The 17,913-nt window shown below is 47.4% G+C and overlaps 1 protein-coding gene across 1 annotated transcript in view; it reads right to left on the reverse strand.

Annotated features, from left to right (window-relative positions):
- asap1a (ArfGAP with SH3 domain, ankyrin repeat and PH domain 1a) overlaps positions 1 to 17,913 on the reverse strand; it is a 40,516-nt gene that overhangs the window by 21,563 nt on the left and 1,040 nt on the right. The window contains exons 2-16 of the mRNA XM_038719144.1: positions 12,398 to 12,470; positions 11,916 to 12,043; positions 11,749 to 11,823; positions 11,570 to 11,619; positions 8,645 to 8,774; positions 7,225 to 7,310; positions 7,066 to 7,141; positions 6,906 to 6,992; positions 6,446 to 6,454; positions 5,177 to 5,277; positions 5,025 to 5,094; positions 4,357 to 4,444; positions 4,189 to 4,237; positions 3,377 to 3,543; positions 3,130 to 3,263 (exon numbers count right to left, since the gene is read on the reverse strand). Coding sequence (XP_038575072.1) covers positions 3,130 to 3,263; positions 3,377 to 3,543; positions 4,189 to 4,237; positions 4,357 to 4,444; positions 5,025 to 5,094; positions 5,177 to 5,277; positions 6,446 to 6,454; positions 6,906 to 6,992; positions 7,066 to 7,141; positions 7,225 to 7,310; positions 8,645 to 8,774; positions 11,570 to 11,619; positions 11,749 to 11,823; positions 11,916 to 12,043; positions 12,398 to 12,470 — 1,323 coding nt within the window. The remainder of the gene's footprint in view (positions 1 to 3,129; positions 3,264 to 3,376; positions 3,544 to 4,188; positions 4,238 to 4,356; positions 4,445 to 5,024; positions 5,095 to 5,176; positions 5,278 to 6,445; positions 6,455 to 6,905; positions 6,993 to 7,065; positions 7,142 to 7,224; positions 7,311 to 8,644; positions 8,775 to 11,569; positions 11,620 to 11,748; positions 11,824 to 11,915; positions 12,044 to 12,397; positions 12,471 to 17,913) is intronic.

Genomic DNA, 17,913 nt, shown 5'->3' on the forward strand with positions numbered 1-17,913 from the left:
CAGGAAACAGAAAGACAGGAAGCAGAGAGACAGGAAGCAGAGAGACAGGAAACAGAAAGACAGGAAACAGAAAGACAGGAAAGAGACAGACAGGAAACAGACAGACAGGAAACAGAAAGACAGGAAAGAGACAGACAGGAAACAGACAGACAGGAAACAGAAAGACAGGAAGCAGAGAGACAGGAAGCAGAGAGACAGGAAACAGAGAGACAGGAAACAGACAGACAGGAAACAGAGAGACAGGAAGCAGAGAGACAGGAAGCAGAGAGACAGGAAACTGACAGACAGGAAACAGAGAGACAGGAAGCAGAGAGACAGGAAGCAGAGAGACAGGAAGCAGACAGACAGGAAGCAGAGAGACAGGAAACAGACAGACAGGAAACAGAGAGACAGGAAACAGACAGACAGGAAGCAGAGAGACAGGAAACAGAAAGACAGGAAACAGAGAGACAGGAAACAGACAGACAGGAAGCAGACAGACAAGAAACAGAGAGACAGGAAACAGAAAGACAGGAAGCAGAGAGACAGGAAACTGACAGACAGGAAACAGAAAGACAGGAAACAGAAAGACAGGAAAGAGACAGACAGGAAACAGACAGACAGGAAACAGAAAGACAGGAAGCAGAGAGACAGGAAACTGACAGACAGGAAACAGACAGACAGGAAACAGACAGACAGGAAAGAGACAGACAGGAAACAGACAGACAGGAAACAGAAAGACAGGAAGCAGAGAGACAGGAAACAGACAGACAGGAAGCAGAGAGACAGGAAACAGAAAGACAGGAAGCAGACAGACAGGAAACAGAGAGACAGGAAACAGAAAGACAGGAAGCAGAGAGACAGGAAACTGACAGACAGGAAACAGACAGACAGGAAACAGAAAGACAGGAAAGAGACAGACAGGAAACAGACAGACAGGAAACAGAAAGACAGGAAGCAGAGAGACAGGAAACTGACAGACAGGAAACAGACAGACAGGAAACAGACAGACAGGAAACAGAAAGACAGGAAAGAGACAGACAGGAAACAGACAGACAGGAAGCAGAGAGACAGGAAACTGAAAGACAGGAAACTGACAGACAGGAAACAGAAAGACAGGAAACAGAAAGACAGGAAAGAGACAGACAGGAAACAGACAGACAGGAAACAGAAAGACAGGAAGCAGACAGACAGGAAGCAGAGAGACAGGAAACTGACAGACAGGAAACAGAAAGACAGGAAAGAGACAGACAGGAAACAGAAAGACAGGAAACAGAAAGACAGGAAGCAGAGAGACAGGAAACAGACAGACAGGAAACAGAAAGACAGGAAAGAGACAGACAGGAAACAGACGACAGGAAACAGAAAGACAGGAAGCAGAGAGACAGGAAACTGACAGACAGGAAACAGAGAGACAGGAAGCAGAGAGACAGGAAGCAGAGAGACAGGAAACTGACAGACAGGAAACAGACAGACAGGAAGCAGAGAGACAGGAAACAGACAGACAGGAAACAGACAGACAGGAAGCAGAGAGACAGGAAACAGACAGACAGGAAACAGAGAGACAGGAAGCAGAGAGACAGGAAGCAGAGAGACAGGAAACTGACAGACAGGAAACTGACAGACAGGAAACAGACAGACAGGAAGCAGAGAGACAGGAAACTGACAGACAGGAAACAGACAGACAGGAAGCAGAGAGACAGGAAACTGACAGACAGGAAACTGACAGAAGGAAGCAGAGAGACAGGAAACAGAGAGACAGGAAACAGACAGACAGGAAGCAGAGAGACAGGAAGCAGAGAGACAGGAAACTGACAGACAGGAACAGAGAGACAGGAAGCAGAGAGACAGGAAGCAGAGAGACAGGAAACAGACAGACAGGAAACTGACAGACAGGAAACAGACAGACAGGAAGCAGAGAGACAGGAAGCAGAGAGACAGGAAACTGACAGACAGGAAACTGACAGACAGGAAACAGACAGACAGGAAACAGACAGACAGGAAGCAGAGAGACAGGAAACTGACAGACAGGAAACAGACAGACAGGAAGCAGAGAGACAGGAAACTGACAGACAGGAAACAGAGAGACAGGAAGCAGAGAGACAGGAAGCAGAGAGACAGGAAACTGACAGACAGGAAACTGTCAGACAGGAAACAGACAGACAGGAAGCAGAGAGACAGGAAACTGACAGACAGGAAACAGACAGACAGGAAACAGAAAGACAGGAAGCAGAGAGACAGGAAGCAGAGAGACAGGAAACTGACAGACAGGAAGCAGAGAGACAGGAAACTGACAGACAGGAAACAGACAGACAGGAAACAGACAGACAGGAAGCAGAAGACAGGAAGCAGGCAGACAGGAAGCAGAAAGACAGGAAGCAGACAGACAGGAAACAGACAGACAGGAAGCAGACAGACAGGAAACTGACAGACAGGAAACAGACAGACAGGAAGCAGAGAGACAGGAAACTGACAGACAGGAAACTGACAGACAGGAAACTGACAGACAGGAAACAGACAGACAGGAAGCAGAGAGACAGGAAACTGACAGACAGGAAACAGACAGACAGGAAGCAGAGAGACAGGAAACAGAAAGACAGGAAACAGATAGACAGGAAGCAGACAGACAGGAAGCAGAAAGACAGGAAGCAGACAGACAGGAAACAGACAGACAGGAAGCAGACAGACAGGAAGCAGAGAGACAGGAAACAGACAGACAGGAAACAGATAGACAGGAAGCAGACAGACAGGAAGCAGAAAGACAGGAAGCAGACAGACAGGAAGCAGACAGACAGGAAGCAGACAGACAGGAAACTGACAGACAGGAAACAGACAGACAGGAAACTGACAGACAGGAAACAGACAGACAGGAAGCAGAGAGACAGGAAACTGACAGACAGGAAACAGACAGACAGGAAGCAGAGAGACAGGAAACTGACAGACAGGAAACAGACAGACAGGAAGCAGAGAGACAGGAAACAGACAGACAGGAAACAGATAGACAGGAAGCAGACAGACAGGAAGCAGAAAGACAGGAAGCAGACAGACAGGAAACAGACAGACAGGAAGCAGACAGACAGGAAACAGACAGACAGGAAGCAGACAGACAGGAAACAGACAGACAGGAAGCAGACAGACAGGTCAGGGTACCAGCAGCTCGGAGGTTCCCAGTTTGTCCAGTTCCAGACTCTGAATCCGGGACACGTGGACTCCCATCTCTCTGTGGATGCCCGAACACTCGATGCAGGTCAGAATGCCGAGGTTAGTGGAGATCCAGCGAGGGTCTAAACACACAGAGTCATGTTGCTGAAACTCAGACCCAGCAGACTATAAACCAGCTGCCGTTGTGCAGCCTCAGCTGTCAGAGTGTCCTTAAACGCACCAGCAGACGACCCACCTGCAGCTCCACAGTCGCAGCAGGTGTCGTTGCCTGGCGTCCGCAGCACCTCGTCGATGACGCTCTTGGTAAGCTCCTCCTCCTCCTCCACACCTGAACTCTGACCTCCGCCCTGAAACGCCACATTCAGGGCCTCCTCCTTACTGTTGGTCAGCACAGACACCCAGCTGTAACACACACACACAGTCGTGTCCGTTAAAATCAGAGCTGCTGTTTCGTCTTTAAAATGCAAGAAAAAGGTGAAAATGCGGATCAGTGTTTCCAGAAGCCCAAAGATCTTCAGTTTACTGTCACAGAGGAGGAAAAGCACAGAAGGTCTTCACATTTAAAACTGACTCTTTCAAAAACAAAGTGTGGTGAGAAGGAGGCTGTTCGAGTAAACAGCTCAGGCAAACACTTGTGTTTCTGAGTGTGAGCCGCCGTGTCTCAGCACAGCTTTTAACCTGATCTCAGGGTCGGAGCACGGGAACATGGTGTCTTTAGCGTTCCCTAGGGGACGCTCGACGTAAGACTATCACGTTCAGATACATGTGGCGAACCACTTAAAGTCATGACATCATACAGCATCACCCACATTTACCTTCCATTGACCCCAAGAGACCGGAGGCCCCTGGTGAGGTTAGTTACAGGGCAGTGTTTGGAGATGGTTCTCATGAAATTCCCATTACAAAAGCGATGAGAACTAATCGATGAATGGTTGTAGCTGTAGTTCAGATGTCCACACTCATGTTGAACATTTCCTCAGCAGCATCACAGGAAGTGGAAGACGGTTGGATGGAAATGGCGTGCGGGTTAAACAGGAAGAGTCTCACCTGACGAACTCGGGCTCGTCTTCAGCCTGGAAGTGGTACGTCCGATTATCTGCAGGACAAACACCAGAAGAAGAAGTCAAAACTCCGCGTCTCCTCACAGAAATGTTTCAGCAGCTGACGTGTGATCATCAGATAAAGAAAGTCTTATCAGATTTTAGTCAGACTTACGGGAGATGAGGTCGAAGCATTTCTTGTCCTCTGCGCTGGGTTTCACCTGACAGGTGAGCAGGTTCAGCCTGACGGGCTGTCTGTTGGACTGACGGCAGACAGACATTCATGACTTTTCATGTTTCACACAGTAACAACAAACTGCAGGAACTTCACACATCAAAGGTCCCTCGTCCCTCAGATCGCACCAACCGCTCTCTCCCCTACGATAATGATTTTCATACACAAATACATTTGATTTATTCAGCCCAATTATCTGTCCAGCTGACTCTGTGCTGAAATTCAGATTAACCCTTTAATGGGGAGAAATGGCGGAAAGCTCAGGAAGCAGTGAGGCCCTTTAACGTCTTCTGATGAACCCTGCAGCCAAACGTCAGACAGGACTTCCTGTAATCCCACACCACAGCTGCTGAATATTTAATCATGTGCCTCAGCATCAACAGACTGAAAGCTGCAACCAGACGCCATTAACGAGCGAGTGTTTCCCGTGTTCAGGTTCTCTGGAGTCCCTCAGGGCCCCGTCCCGGGCCCTCGGCTGCTCTGATGGTTCTCCAGCTTCACAGGATCCAGGTGATTGTTTTTTTGAATATAAACCTGCTAAATCTGAGCCTTGCTGCTAAGTACTGATGCTGACTGGTGCAGTGCATGATGGGAGACGTAGTGCTTACTGTAGCGTGAGAAATGGTGAGGACGCCGCTCTTCACTGAACACTTCCTTCTCTGCCAGACCTTCCTCAGCCTGATGGAGAGCAAACACAAAGTGACCAACCAATCAGAAGGCCTGTAACACCTGCACAGGTGAGCGTGACAGACTGTCGTACCCGTCGCTCTTCTTCAGCAGGTATCCTTTCTTCTCCGTGCCGAACTCCTTGTTTCCCTGCAGCTGGTGCATACTGTAGCCGCTCTGTTTACTCTGAGAGTCCTGAAACACAGAAACACATCAGCTCGGAGTCTGTTCACTGTAACGACACGTCCTCATCCCAACACCGCTTGGCGTCGCTTTTTAATGCCCTGGGAACCCTTTAGGGCCCGTGTCCACCAAAGAGTTTTGTGCTCTTCTGAAAACGCCCAGCAGGGAGCGCTGGCCGGCGTTTTTTCCGACTGCTTTGGTTGCTATGGTACATTTGTTGCAAGTAGTTCTATCGAACTTTACTGGATGTAAACAGAGTAGCGTCCTCGCTCTGTATGAAGAGGAGGCTGAAGCAGTTAGAGAGAGAGGACGCACTCGCCGCCTGTGGGTTCATGACATGTTGTGGGCGAGGAAACATCTCGGCGAGTTCCACCGCTTGGTCCGAGAGCTGAGGTTGAACGAAGCCCGGTTCCAGGATAGTAACCGTTGCTACGGTGTGGTATTTGTCCCGCCCCTCCTCTGCTGTGATTGGACAGCTGGGTAAAAAGTGACAGTGAGGAGCGCAGCGTTGAACATTTTTCAACTCTCGGGGACCGGAAAAAAACGCTCAGCGCCTCGTCACACTGCTGCCATTTTCACCAGCTTGTAAAAACGCGGCGCTCCCACTGCGATGAATTTAAAAAAGACGCTGGCGTCAGAAAAAAACGCTTTGGTGGACCCGGGCCCTTAGTGTTGGTTTTCGATGTGCCAGGCTCAGACTAGGGGTTTAGACTTTCAAAATAAATTGTCGTGAAACGTCGTAATTTGGTTAGGTTTGGGAAAAGGTCAGTGTTTGGCTTAAAATAACTACTCAACTAATGGGACTTTATGTACGTTAGTTAAGTAACATCATCTACGTAAGTTAAATAAAAACATTGAACGTTGATTTCTTTTCACACGGGAACGTCTCCTGACTCAAAGTCAGTTTCTGGCCCTCCGTCTGCTCCCACCACATCCTCACTCTGACCTTTCTGTTAAATCTCCTACACCTACCTTCAGTGTTGAAACTCGCCAGTGTTGTCTCTTCTTACTGTAATGACTGAACGTGTCCAGCAGGCGGAGCTGTTTGGGCTGAAACAGCAGCCCAGGTGGAGCTCAGAGGCCCAGTTTAAACATGAAGCCATTTGAACACAAGTCGTTCATATGAAGAAACTAAACAGACTTCATGCAGACAAGAAGAAGCTTTAGATGAAGGACTTACTCTCCTGGACTTCAGTCAGACAGCGAGAGAGAGAGAGAGAGAGAGAGGGCAAAGGTCAATAGATGAGATGGGCTGTTTTAGACACATTTCCAGATGAAGTTGTAAGATGCATCCATTAGACCCCGCCCCCATTACATCCCGGCCAATCAGCTCTGCACAGGTGACAGCTGTTACTTCCTCGTGCTCGGTGCTGCTGGTCAGAAAATATCTGCTTCTCTGATAAAAAGTCAGAGCTACACGAAGCTAGTGGACAAAAACTACTGGAGGGGAGCCAAACTACGACTCCCAGGCCCAACAGCCAGCCAATCACAGAGCTTCTGACAGCTTATATTTATTAACAAAGTGTAAATAAAGGTTCTGTGTTCTGTCACATTCAGAGGTTCCATTAGATAAACAACTCGTCACGTTCCCGCCCTGCTAGACTCCGCCCCCCTTTGGCAGAGCCCTCCCAGGTGTGTACCTCCCTCTGGTCCAGCTGCAAGGAGCTCTTGATGAGGTCCCTGAGGGCCGTCAGCTGCTTCTTCTCCTCGTCTTGACTCTGTTTGATCTGTGGAGACAGCAGAGGTCACACCTGTGGGCTCACCTGGCGGCAGGTAGGTGGAACACATGCAGGGTCTTACATTGAACAGGTCGGCAGCCAGTTTCTCGATGTACTGCTTCAGTTTGTCGGCTGTTTTCAAACCGTCCTGAAAAAAGCTGCAAATAGGAAGACAAGACAGGAAGTTCAGTGAGTTTTCAAAATAAAGCCTGAGATTTAAAGCTGATGTCTCGGGTCTTACTTGCACTGAGCGTGATAATACTTGATGAGGTTCTGCAGCAGGTCCACGCCCTTCTTGGTTTTAATCTCATTGACTTTGATCAGATACTGTTGGACAAAAAAATACAGCTGTCAATCACACATGCAGCTGTCAATCACACCTGCAGCTGTCAATCACACCTCCAGCTGTCAATCACACCTGCAGCTGTCAGTCAAACATGCAGCTGTCAATCACACCTGCAGCTGTCAATCACATCTCCAGCTGTCAATCACACCTCCAGCTGTCAATCACACCTGCAGCTGTCAATCACACCTGCAGTTGTCAATCACAAGTCTTAAAGGTCCCACATTATTCTGATTTTCAGTTTCACGCTTTTATTTTGGGTTACTACTAGAAAATGTTTTAATGTTCACACGTTATTTTTCTCTTCGTTGCTCCGGTTCCTCTTTTCACCCTCTGTCTGAACACTCAGTTTTACCTCCTGTCTCCTTAACGCCCTCCTAAAAACGTACTGTCTTCTGATTGGCCAACATCTGGAAGCCCCGAGGGGCGGTGCCTAGCTGCACAGCACTGACACGATGTCAGCTACAATGACTTAGCTTGAAAAACTGAATCTGATGAGTTCAATGTTTTAAGGAGAAAACTTTGTCTGGTTTCCCCTCTGATGTCCTCCGGCTGCTCTGCTGTTTCCTGATGGACAGATAGCTTTACTTTAGCTGCTAAGTACTGCTAATGTTAGCTGCCACTAGTTAGCATGCTTAGTTAGCCGTGATGATTCTGCCCGGACTGGAAGCTCGGTGCTCCGGGGTGTGTTGGTGTTTCTACCTCTAACGTTAGTACAAAAGCTTTGGACCGCTGGTTCAGAGCCAGCTGATAACGGCAGCTAGCGGTTCCTGTAGCGTTAGCTACAAGTAAGGCTCATCACAGGGTGAAGGCAGAGCAGCTGGAGGGCGGGGCTGAGAATCCTCCATGACGTCATAAAGGGAGGCAAATTCAAATGGCATGTTTGCAAACACATTTACTGAAAGACTGAGCAGGAGAAAAAGAGAGAGGAGGTTTTTAGACACACTGGGACACATATTTAGGTTAAAAGGACATTAAAAGGTAACAAATCCTTTAAGTCAATTAAGAAAACTTCAAGTCTCAAGTCAATCAGGACAAGGACGAAGTTTGAAGTCCATTGAGTCCAAGTCTTAAGTTACATTTCAAAGCAATTAAGACAAGTCAGTTGAGACAAATCTCAAGTCAGGGTTCAAAAGTCTTTGAGGACAAGTTACCTGAGTCATTTCACAAGTCAGCTGAGACGAGTCTAAGTCAGGTGTGAAACCATAATGCTCGTTTTAGTTCCACTGCTAGTAATTGGTCAGTCTGAGGACTGTTCTGGTTCTGACTGTAATGAACACTGCATCCTGTAGGCGGCGCTGTCAGGACTCTGTGGTACCTCACACATCTGCAGCTGGAACAGCCTTCTTTCTTTCTCCATCTCTTCAGCGATTTCAGCTCCGGTGATTTCTGTTCGGATCATCCCGTGTTGTTTGGCGTGTTCTCGCTTCTCCTTCTCAATCTTTGTGCTGCAAAACACAGAGATCCACACCAGCGTTTAGAAAACTGTTCGCAGGATTCACATCAAAAAGTTTAGTACGGACCAAGCAGCAACCTCTGGCTCTGAAAAGTGAAGAGCCTTAAACCTGCGTCCTCTCTAGCGGCCAGCAGGGGGCGACTTAAACCTGCGTCCTCTCTAGCAGCCAGCAGGGGGCGACTTAAACCTGCGTCCTCTCTAGCAGCCAGCAGGGGGCGACTTAAACCTGCGTCCTCTCTAGCAGCCAGCAGGGGGCGACTTAAACCTGCGTCCTCTCTAGCGGCCAGCAGGGGGCGACTTAAACCTGCGTCCTCTCCAGCAGCCAGCAGGGGGCGACTTAAACCTGCGTCCTCTCTAGCAGCCAGCAGGGGGCGACTTAAACCTGCGTCCTCTCTAGCAGCCAGCAGGGGGCGACTTAAACCTGCGTCCTCTCTAGCAGCCAGCAGGGGGCGACTTAAACCTGCGTCCTCTCTAGCAGCCAGCAGGGGGCGACTTAAACCTGCGTCCTCTCTAGCAGCCAGCAGGGGGCGACTTAAACCTGCGTCCTCTCTAACAGCCAGCAGGGGGCGACTTAAACCTGCGTCCTCTCTAGCAGCCAGCAGGGGGCGCCTTAAACCTGCGTCCTCTCTAGCGGCCAGCAGGGGGCGACTTAACCCTGAGTCCTCTCTAGCAGCCAGCAGGGGGCGACTTAAACCTGCGTCCTCTCTAGCGGCCAGCAGGGGGCGACTTAACCTGAGTCCTCTCTAGCAGCCAGCAGGGGGCGACTTAAACCTGCGTCCTCTCTAGCAGCCAGCAGGGGGCGACTTAAACCTGCGTCCTCTCTAGCGGCCAGCAGGGGGCGACTTAAACCTGCGTCCTCTCCAGCAGCCAGCAGGGGGCGACTTAAACCTGCGTCCTCTCTAGCGGCCAGCAGGGGGCGACTTAAACCTGCGTCCTCTCTAGCAGCCAGCAGGGGGCGACTTAAACCTGCGTCCTCTCTAGCAGCCAGCAGGGGCGACTTAAACCTGCATCCTCTCCAGCAGCCAGCAGGGGGCGACTTAAACCTGCGTCCTCTCTAGCAGCCAGCAGGGGGCGACTTAAACCTGCGTCCTCTCTAGCAGCCAGCAGGGGGCGCCTTAAACCTGCGTCCTCTCTAGCGGCCAGCAGGGGGCGACTTAACCCTGAGTCCTCTCTAGCAGCCAGCAGGGGGCGACTTAAACCTGCGTCCTCTCTAACAGCCAGCAGGGGCGACTTAAACCTGCGTCCTCTCTAGCAGCCAGCAGGGGGCGCCTTAAACCTGCGTCCTCTCTAGCGGCCAGCAGGGGGCGACTTAAACCTGCGTCCTCTCTAGCAGCCAGCAGGGGGCGACTTAAACCTGCGTCCTCTCTAGCAGCCAGCAGGGGGCGCCTTAAACCTGCGTCCTCTCTAGCGGCCAGCAGGGGGCGACTTAACCCTGAGTCCTCTCTAGCAGCCAGCAGGGGGCGACTTAAACCTGCGTCCTCTCTAGCAGCCAGCAGGGGGCGACTTAAACCTGCGTCCTCTCTAGCAGCCAGCAGGGGGCGACTTAAACCTGCGTCCTCTCTAGCGGCCAGCAGGGGGCGACTTAACCCTGAGTCCTCTCTAGCAGCCAGCAGGGGGCGACTTAAACCTGCGTCCTCTCTAGCAGCCAGCAGGGGGCGACTTAAACCTGCGTCCTCTCTAGCAGCCAGCAGGGGGCGACTTAAACCTGCGTCCTCTCTAGCAGCCAGCAGGGGGCGACTTAAACCTGCGTCCTCTCTAGCAGCCAGCAGGGGGCGCCTTAAACCTGCGTCCTCTCTAGCAGCCAGCAGGGGGCGACTTAAACCTGCGTCCTCTCTAGCAGCCAGCAGGGGGCGACTTAACCCTGAGTCCTCTCTAGCAGCCAGCAGGGGGCGACTTAAACCTGCGTCCTCTCTAGCAGCCAGCAGGGGGCGACTTAAACCTGCGTCCTCTCTAGCCGCCAGCAGGGGGCGACTTAAACCTGCGTCCTCTCTAGCAGCCAGCAGGGGGCGACTTAACCCTGAGTCCTCTCTAGCAGCCAGCAGGGGGCGACTTAAACCTGCGTCCTCTCTAGCAGCCAGCAGGGGGCGACTTAAACCTGCGTCCTCTCTAGCCGCCAGCAGGGGGCGACTTAAACCTGCGTCCTCTCTAGCCGCCAGCAGGGGGCGACTTAACCCTGAGTCCTCTCTAGCAGCCAGCAGGGGGCGACTTAAACCTGCGTCCTCTCTAGCAGCCAGCAGGGGGCGCCTTAAACCTGTGTCCTCTCTAGCCGCCAGCAGGGGGCGCCTTAAACCTGCGTCCTCTCTAGCCGCCAGCAGGGGGCGACTTAAACCTGCGTCCTCCAGGAGTCGGCTGCTCATTTTTCAGTACCTCTCATCTAAATATGGTCACAGTGCTGCTGGTTGCAAAAAATCAACATGGCGACGACCAAAGTGCCAAACTGGAGGTTTCAAAACGGCGTCCACAAAGCGACGTCACGGCAGCTACGCCCACTTCTTTATACGGTCTGTGATAGGAACGCACAAAAATATTCTGATTTATAACACCACGTGCACGTCGCACGCTGATTTCCCTTCATAAATCACAATCAACTTCAAATTTGGTACATGAGAAGCAGCACGCCGCCATCGCCAGCAGCATGCATTACAGTGACACGCTCCCTCAAAGGGATTACAGGTGTAAATGATCATGCAGCCAAATAAACATTATAAATAAGTTCCAGCAGAGGAGAGGCTGCAGGTCTCTAAGTGGAACAGAAGGACCTGGTTCTCTCTTTTCAAAAACACTCACAGCTTGGTCTCGTAGTCCTTCCAGGCTTTATCAAAGGGTTTCTTCAGATCCTGAAACAGAAAAGAAAACACATGAACACTGAGCTTCACTGAACAAACCAACGTTTAGAAAATCAAAGAGTTAAAAATGAGATCAGAAAAACTTTAGAGAATAATAATAATATTAAAATCCAGTCTCACCCCTTTAACTCCCTTCAGATCTCCCTTTAACAGCGAGTCCAGAGTGAAGACCACGTTATGGCTCAGACTCTGCAGCTGAGGAGGAGACACAATGACTTTACTTCACTGTCGTAACAGCTGAACACCTCTGTACTGACTGATGAATGATTGATTGACAGCTGACTGACCAGGTTCTTCAGCAGAGCAGCCAGTTCTTTAACGAGGCAGGAGAACTTAACGAATGCGGCTCCCAGTTCAAAGTTTCCTCCCAGTCTCTCAAGAGCCTGGCTGAAGCTCTCCTGGTTCCCAGCATGCTCTACTCCACCACAACAACATCAACAACAACAACAACATCATCAATCCTGTCTTTAAAGAGTAACTTAACAGCGGTGATGTCACAGTGTACAAGAGTCAGCCGTGACATCACTGCAGCGAGCTGACAAGTCAAACCACTGGAGGTTAATAGATAATATATACAAATTAATGATGAGGTTTTATTTTTTCAATTAATTAATTAATTGTTTGGTTTTCAAAATAGAAAAAATTCTGGAGATGTCATCAAATTGTTTTTGTCAGAAAAACTCAACATCCTCAAAACGCTCTAAGCAGAGAATCAACCAATGAACTGACTTAGGTTTGAGCCCTAAAGGGACCAGGATCTGATCTGTACCTTGTCCTGAGTTGTAGATGGATTTCACAGACTTCTTCACCTTCTGCAGGGCTGAGCGGTCCTGATCCAGAGCCTGCAGACAGACAAGGAAACATTACATCATCATGTAAAACAACAAACAATGAATCAACAACAACAAAACTACCAACAACGGAAACAACGATGACAACAATTTACATGTTACATCTGAGCAGTCAGTAACACATCTGAGGTAATACTGTGTGTTACTGTGTGTTACTGTGCGAACTGTGCGTTACTGTGTGTAACTGTGTGTAACTGTGTGTTACTGTGTGTGTAACTGTGTGTTACTGTGTGTTACCGCGTGTTAATGAGTGTTAATGAGTGTTACTGAGTGTTACCGTGTGTTACTGAGTGTTACTGTGTGTCACTGTGTGTGTTACTGTGTGTTACTGTGTGTTACTGTGTGTCACTGTGTGTGTTACTGTGTGTTAATGAGTGTTACTGTGTGTTACTGTGTGTTACTGTGTGTTAATGAGTGTTACTGAGTGTTACTGTGTGTGTTACCGAGTGTTACTGTGTGTTACTGTGTGTTACCGAGTGTAACCGTGTGTTACCGTGTGTTAATGAGTGTTACTGTGTGTTACTGTGTGTTACTGTGTGTTACTGTGTGTTACTGAGTGTAACCGTGTGTTACCGTGTGTTACCGTGTGTTACCGTGTGTTAATGAGTGTTACTGTGTGTTACTGTGTGTTACTGTGTGTTACTGTGTGTTACTGAGTGTAACCGTGTGTTACCGTGTGTAACCGTGTGTTACCATGTGTTAATGAGTGTTACTGTGTGTAACTGTGTGTTACTGTGTGTTACTGTGCGAACTGTGCGTTACTGTGTGTAACTGTGTGTAACTGTGTGTTACTGTGTGTGTAACTGTGTGTAACTGTGTGTTACTGTGTGTGTTACTGAGTGTTACTGTGTGTTACCGAGTGTTACTGTGTGTTACCGCGTGTTAATGAGTGTTAATGAGTGTTACTGAGTGTTACCGTGTGTTACTGAGTGTTACTGTGTGTCACTGTGTGTGTTACTGTGTGTTACTGTGTGTTACTGTGTGTCACTGTGTGTGTTACTGTGTGTTAATGAGTGTTACTGTGTGTTACTGTGTGTTACTGTGTGTTAATGAGTGTTACTGAGTGTTACTGTGTGTGTTACCGAGTGTTACTGTGTGTTACTGTGTGTTACCGAGTGTAACCGTGTGTTACCGTGTGTTAATGAGTGTTACTGTGTGTTACTGTGTGTTACTGTGTGTTACTGTGTGTTACTGAGTGTAACCGTGTGTTACCGTGTGTTACCGTGTGTTACCGTGTGTTAATGAGTGTTACTGTGTGTTACTGTGTGTTACTGTGTGTTACTGTGTGTTACTGAGTGTAACCGTGTGTTACCGTGTGTAACCGTGTGTTACCGTGTGTTAATGAGTGTTACTGAGTGTTACTGTGTGTTACCGAGTGTTACTGTGTGTTACCGTGTGTTAATGAGTGTTACTGTGTGTTACTGAGTGTTACCGTGTGTTACTGAGTGTTACTGTGTGTTACTGAGTGTTACTGTGTGTCACTGTGTGTGTTACTGTGTGTTACTGTGTGTTACTGTGTGTTAATGAGTGTTACTGAGTGTTACTGTGTGTTACTGAGTGTTACTGTGTGTTACTGTGTGTAACTGTGTGTTACTGTGTGTGTTACTGTGTGTGTTACTGAGTGTTACTGTGTGTTACTGAGTGTGTTGCTGAGTGTTACTGTGTGTTACTGTGTGTGTTACTGTGTGTGTTACTGTGTGTGTTACCGTGTGTTAATGAGTGTTACCGTGTGTTACCGTGTGTTACTGAGTGTAACTGTGTGTTACTGTGTGTGTTAATGAGTGTTACTGTGTGTTACTGCGTGTTACTGCATGTTACCGAGTGTTACCGTGTGTTAACGTGTATTACCGTGTGTTACTGAGTGTTACTGTGTGTTACTGTGTGTTATGTGTGTGTTACAGAGTGTTACTGAGTGTTACTGTGTGTTACTGTGTGTTACAGAGGGTTACCGTGTGTTACCGTGTGTTACCGTGTGTTTTACTGAGTTTTACTGTGTGTTACTGTGTGTTACCGAGTGTTACAGAGGGTTACCGTGTGTTACCGTGTGTTACCGTGTGTTACCGTGTGTTACCGTGTGTTACTGTGTGTTACTGAGTGTTACTGTGTGTGTTACTGTGTGTTACTGTGTGTTACTGTGTGTTACTGAGTGTTACTGTGTGTGTTACTGTGTGTTACTGTGTGTTACTGTGTGTTAATGAGTGTTACTGTGTGTTACTGTGTGTGTTGCTGAGTGTTACTGTGTGTTACCGTGTGTTGCCGTGTGTTTTACTGAGTGTTACTGCGTTTTACTGAGTGTTACTGTGTGTTACCGTGTGTTAATGAGTGTTACTGTGTGTTAATGAGTGTTACTGTGTGTTACTGTGTGTTACTGTGTGTTACTGAGTGTTACTGTGTGTTACTGTGTGTTAATGAGTGTTACTGTGTGTTACTGTGTGTGTTAATGAGTGTTACTGTGTGTTACTGTGTGTGTTACTGAGTGTTACTGTGTGTTACCGTGTGTTAATGAGTGTTACTGTGTGTTAATGAGTGTTACTGAGTGTTACCGTGTGTTAACGTGTGTTACTGTGTGTTACTGTGTGTTACCCAGTGTTACCGTGTGTTACCGTGTGTTACCGAGTGTTACCGAGTGTTACCGAGTGTTACCGTGTGTTACTGTGTGTTACCGAGTGTTACCGTGTGTTACCGTGTGTTACCGAGTGTTACCGTGTGTAACCGTGTGTTAATGTGTGCAACTGTGTGTTACTGTGTGTAACTGTGTGTAAGTGTGCGTTACTGTGTGTGTTACTGTGTGTTACTGTGTGTAACTGTGTAACTGTGCGTTACTGTGCGTTACTGTGCGTAACTGTGCGTTACTGTGTGTGTTACTGTGTGTTACTGTGTGTTACCTTGTGTAACTGTGTGTTACTGTGTGTGTTACTGTGTGTGTTACTGAGTGTTACTGTGTGTTACCGTGTGTTGCTGTGTGTTTTACTGAGTGTTACTGAGTGTTAATGAGTGTTAGGGTGTGTTACTGAGTGTTACTGAGTGTTACTGTGTGTGTTACTGTGTGTGTTACTGAGTGTTACTGAGTGTTACTGTGTGTGTTACTGTGTGTTACTGTGTGTTACTGTGTGTAACTGTGTGTTACTGTGTCTGTTACTGTGTGTGTTACTGTGTGTGTTACTGTGTGTTACTGTGTGTTACTGAGTGTGTTGCTGAGTGTTACTGTGTGTTACTGTGTGTTACTGTGTGTGTTACTGTGTGTGTTACTGTGTGTGTTACCGTGTGTTAATGAGTGTTACCGTGTGTTACCGTGTGTTACTGAGTGTAACTGTGTGTTACTGTGTGTTACTGAGTGTTACTGTGTCTTACTGTGTGTGTTGCTGAGTGTTACTGTGTGTTACCGAGTGTTACTGTGTGTTTTACTGAGTTTTACTGCGTGTTACTGAGTGTTACTGTGTGTTACCGAGTGTTACAGAGGGTTACCGTGTGTTACCGTGTGTTACCGTGTGTTAATGAGTGTTACTGTGTGTTACTGTGTGTTACTGATTGTTACTGTGTGTGTTACTGTGTGTTACTGTGTGTTACTGTGTGTTAATGAGTGTTACTGTGTGTTACTGTGTGTTAATGAGTGTTACTGTGTGTTACTGTGTGTTAATGAGTGTTACTGTGTGTGTTGCTGAGTGTTACTGCATTTTACTGAGTGTTACTGTGTGTTACCGTGTGTTAATGAGTGTTACTGTGTGTTAATGAGTGTTACTGTGTGTTACTGTGTGTGTTACTGAGTGTTACCGTGTGTTACCGTGTGTTAATGAGTGTTACTGTGTGTTAATGAGTGTTACTGTGTGTTACTGTGTTGTTACTGAGTGTTACTGTGTTTACCGTGTGTTAATGAGTGTTACTGTGTGTTACTGTGTGTTAATGAGTGTTACTGTGTGTTACTGTGTGTTACTGTGTGTTAATGAGTGTTAATGTGTGTTACTGTGTGTTAATGAGTGTTACTGTGTGTTACTGTGTGTTACTGTGTGTTAATGAGTGTTACTGTGTGTTACTGTGTGTTAATGAGTGTTACTGTGTGTTACTGTGTGTTAATGAGTGTTACTGTGTGTTACTGTGTGTTACTGATTGTTACTGTGTGTGTTACTGTGTGTTACTGTGTGTTACTGTGTGTTAATGAGTGTTACTGTGTGTTACTGTGTGTTAATGAGTGTTACTGTGTGTTACTGTGTGTTACTGTGTGTTAATGAGTGTTACTGTGTGTGTTGCTGAGTGTTACTGCATTTTACTGAGTGTTACTGTGTGTTACCGTGTGTTAATGAGTGTTACTGTGTGTTAATGAGTGTTACTGTGTGTTACTGTGTGTGTTACTGAGTGTTACTGTGTGTTACCGTGTGTTACCGTGTGTTAATGAGTGTTACTGTGTGTTAATGAGTGTTACTGAGTGTTACCGTGTGTTAACATGTGTTACTGAGTGTTACTGTGTGTTACTGTGTGTTACCGAGTGTTACCGAGTGTTATCGAGTGTTACCGTGTGTTACCGTGTGTTACCGAGTGTTACCGTGTGTTACTGTGTGTGTTACTGAGTGTTACTGTGTGTTACTGAGTGTGTTGCTGAGTGTTACTGTGTGTTACTGTGTGTAACTGTGTGTTACTGTGTGTGTTACTGAGTGTTACTGTGTGTCACTGAGTGTGTTGCTGAGTGTTACTGTGTGTTAATGAGTGTTACTGTATGTTACTGTGTGTGTTACTGAGTGTTACTGTGTGTTACCGTGTGTTAATGAGTGTTAATGAGTGTTACTGTGTGTTACTGTGTGTTAATGAGTGTTACTGTGTGTTACCGTGTGTTAATGAGTGTTAATGAGTGTTACTGTGTGTTACTGTGTGTGTTGCTGAGTGTTACTGTGTGTTACTGTGTGTTAATGAGTGTTAATGAGTGTTACTGAGTGTTACTGTGTGTGTTGCTGAGTGTTACTGTGTGTTACCGTGTGTTAATGAGTGTTAATGAGTGTTACTGAGTGTTACTGTGTGTTGCTGAGTGTTACTGTGTGTTACCGTGTGTTAATGAGTGTAATGAGTGTTAATGAGTGTTACTGTGTGTTACTGTGTGTGTTACTGTGTGTTACCGTGTGTTAATGAGTGTTAATGAGTGTTACTGCGTGTTACTGAGTGTTACTGTGTGTTACCGTGTGTTACCGTGTGTTAATGAGTGTTACTGTGTGTGTTACTGTGTGTTACCGTGTGTTAATGAGTGTTAATGAGTGTTACTGTGTGTGTTACTGTGTGTTACCGTGTGTTAATGAGTGTTAATGAGTGTTACTGCGTGTTACTGAGTGTTACTGTGTGTGTTACTGAGTGTTACTGTGTGTGTTACTGTGTGTTACTGTGTGTTACTGTGTGTGTTACTGTGTGTTACCGTGTGTTAATGAGTGTTAATGAGTGTTACTGCGTGTTACTG

The sequence above is a fragment of the Micropterus salmoides genome, unplaced genomic scaffold (assembly GCF_014851395.1).
Source record: "Micropterus salmoides isolate LMB-PRFRI ecotype aquatic unplaced genomic scaffold, ASM1485139v1 Ms_hic_scaffold_14, whole genome shotgun sequence".
Lineage (NCBI taxonomy): Eukaryota > Metazoa > Chordata > Actinopteri > Centrarchiformes > Centrarchidae > Micropterus > Micropterus salmoides.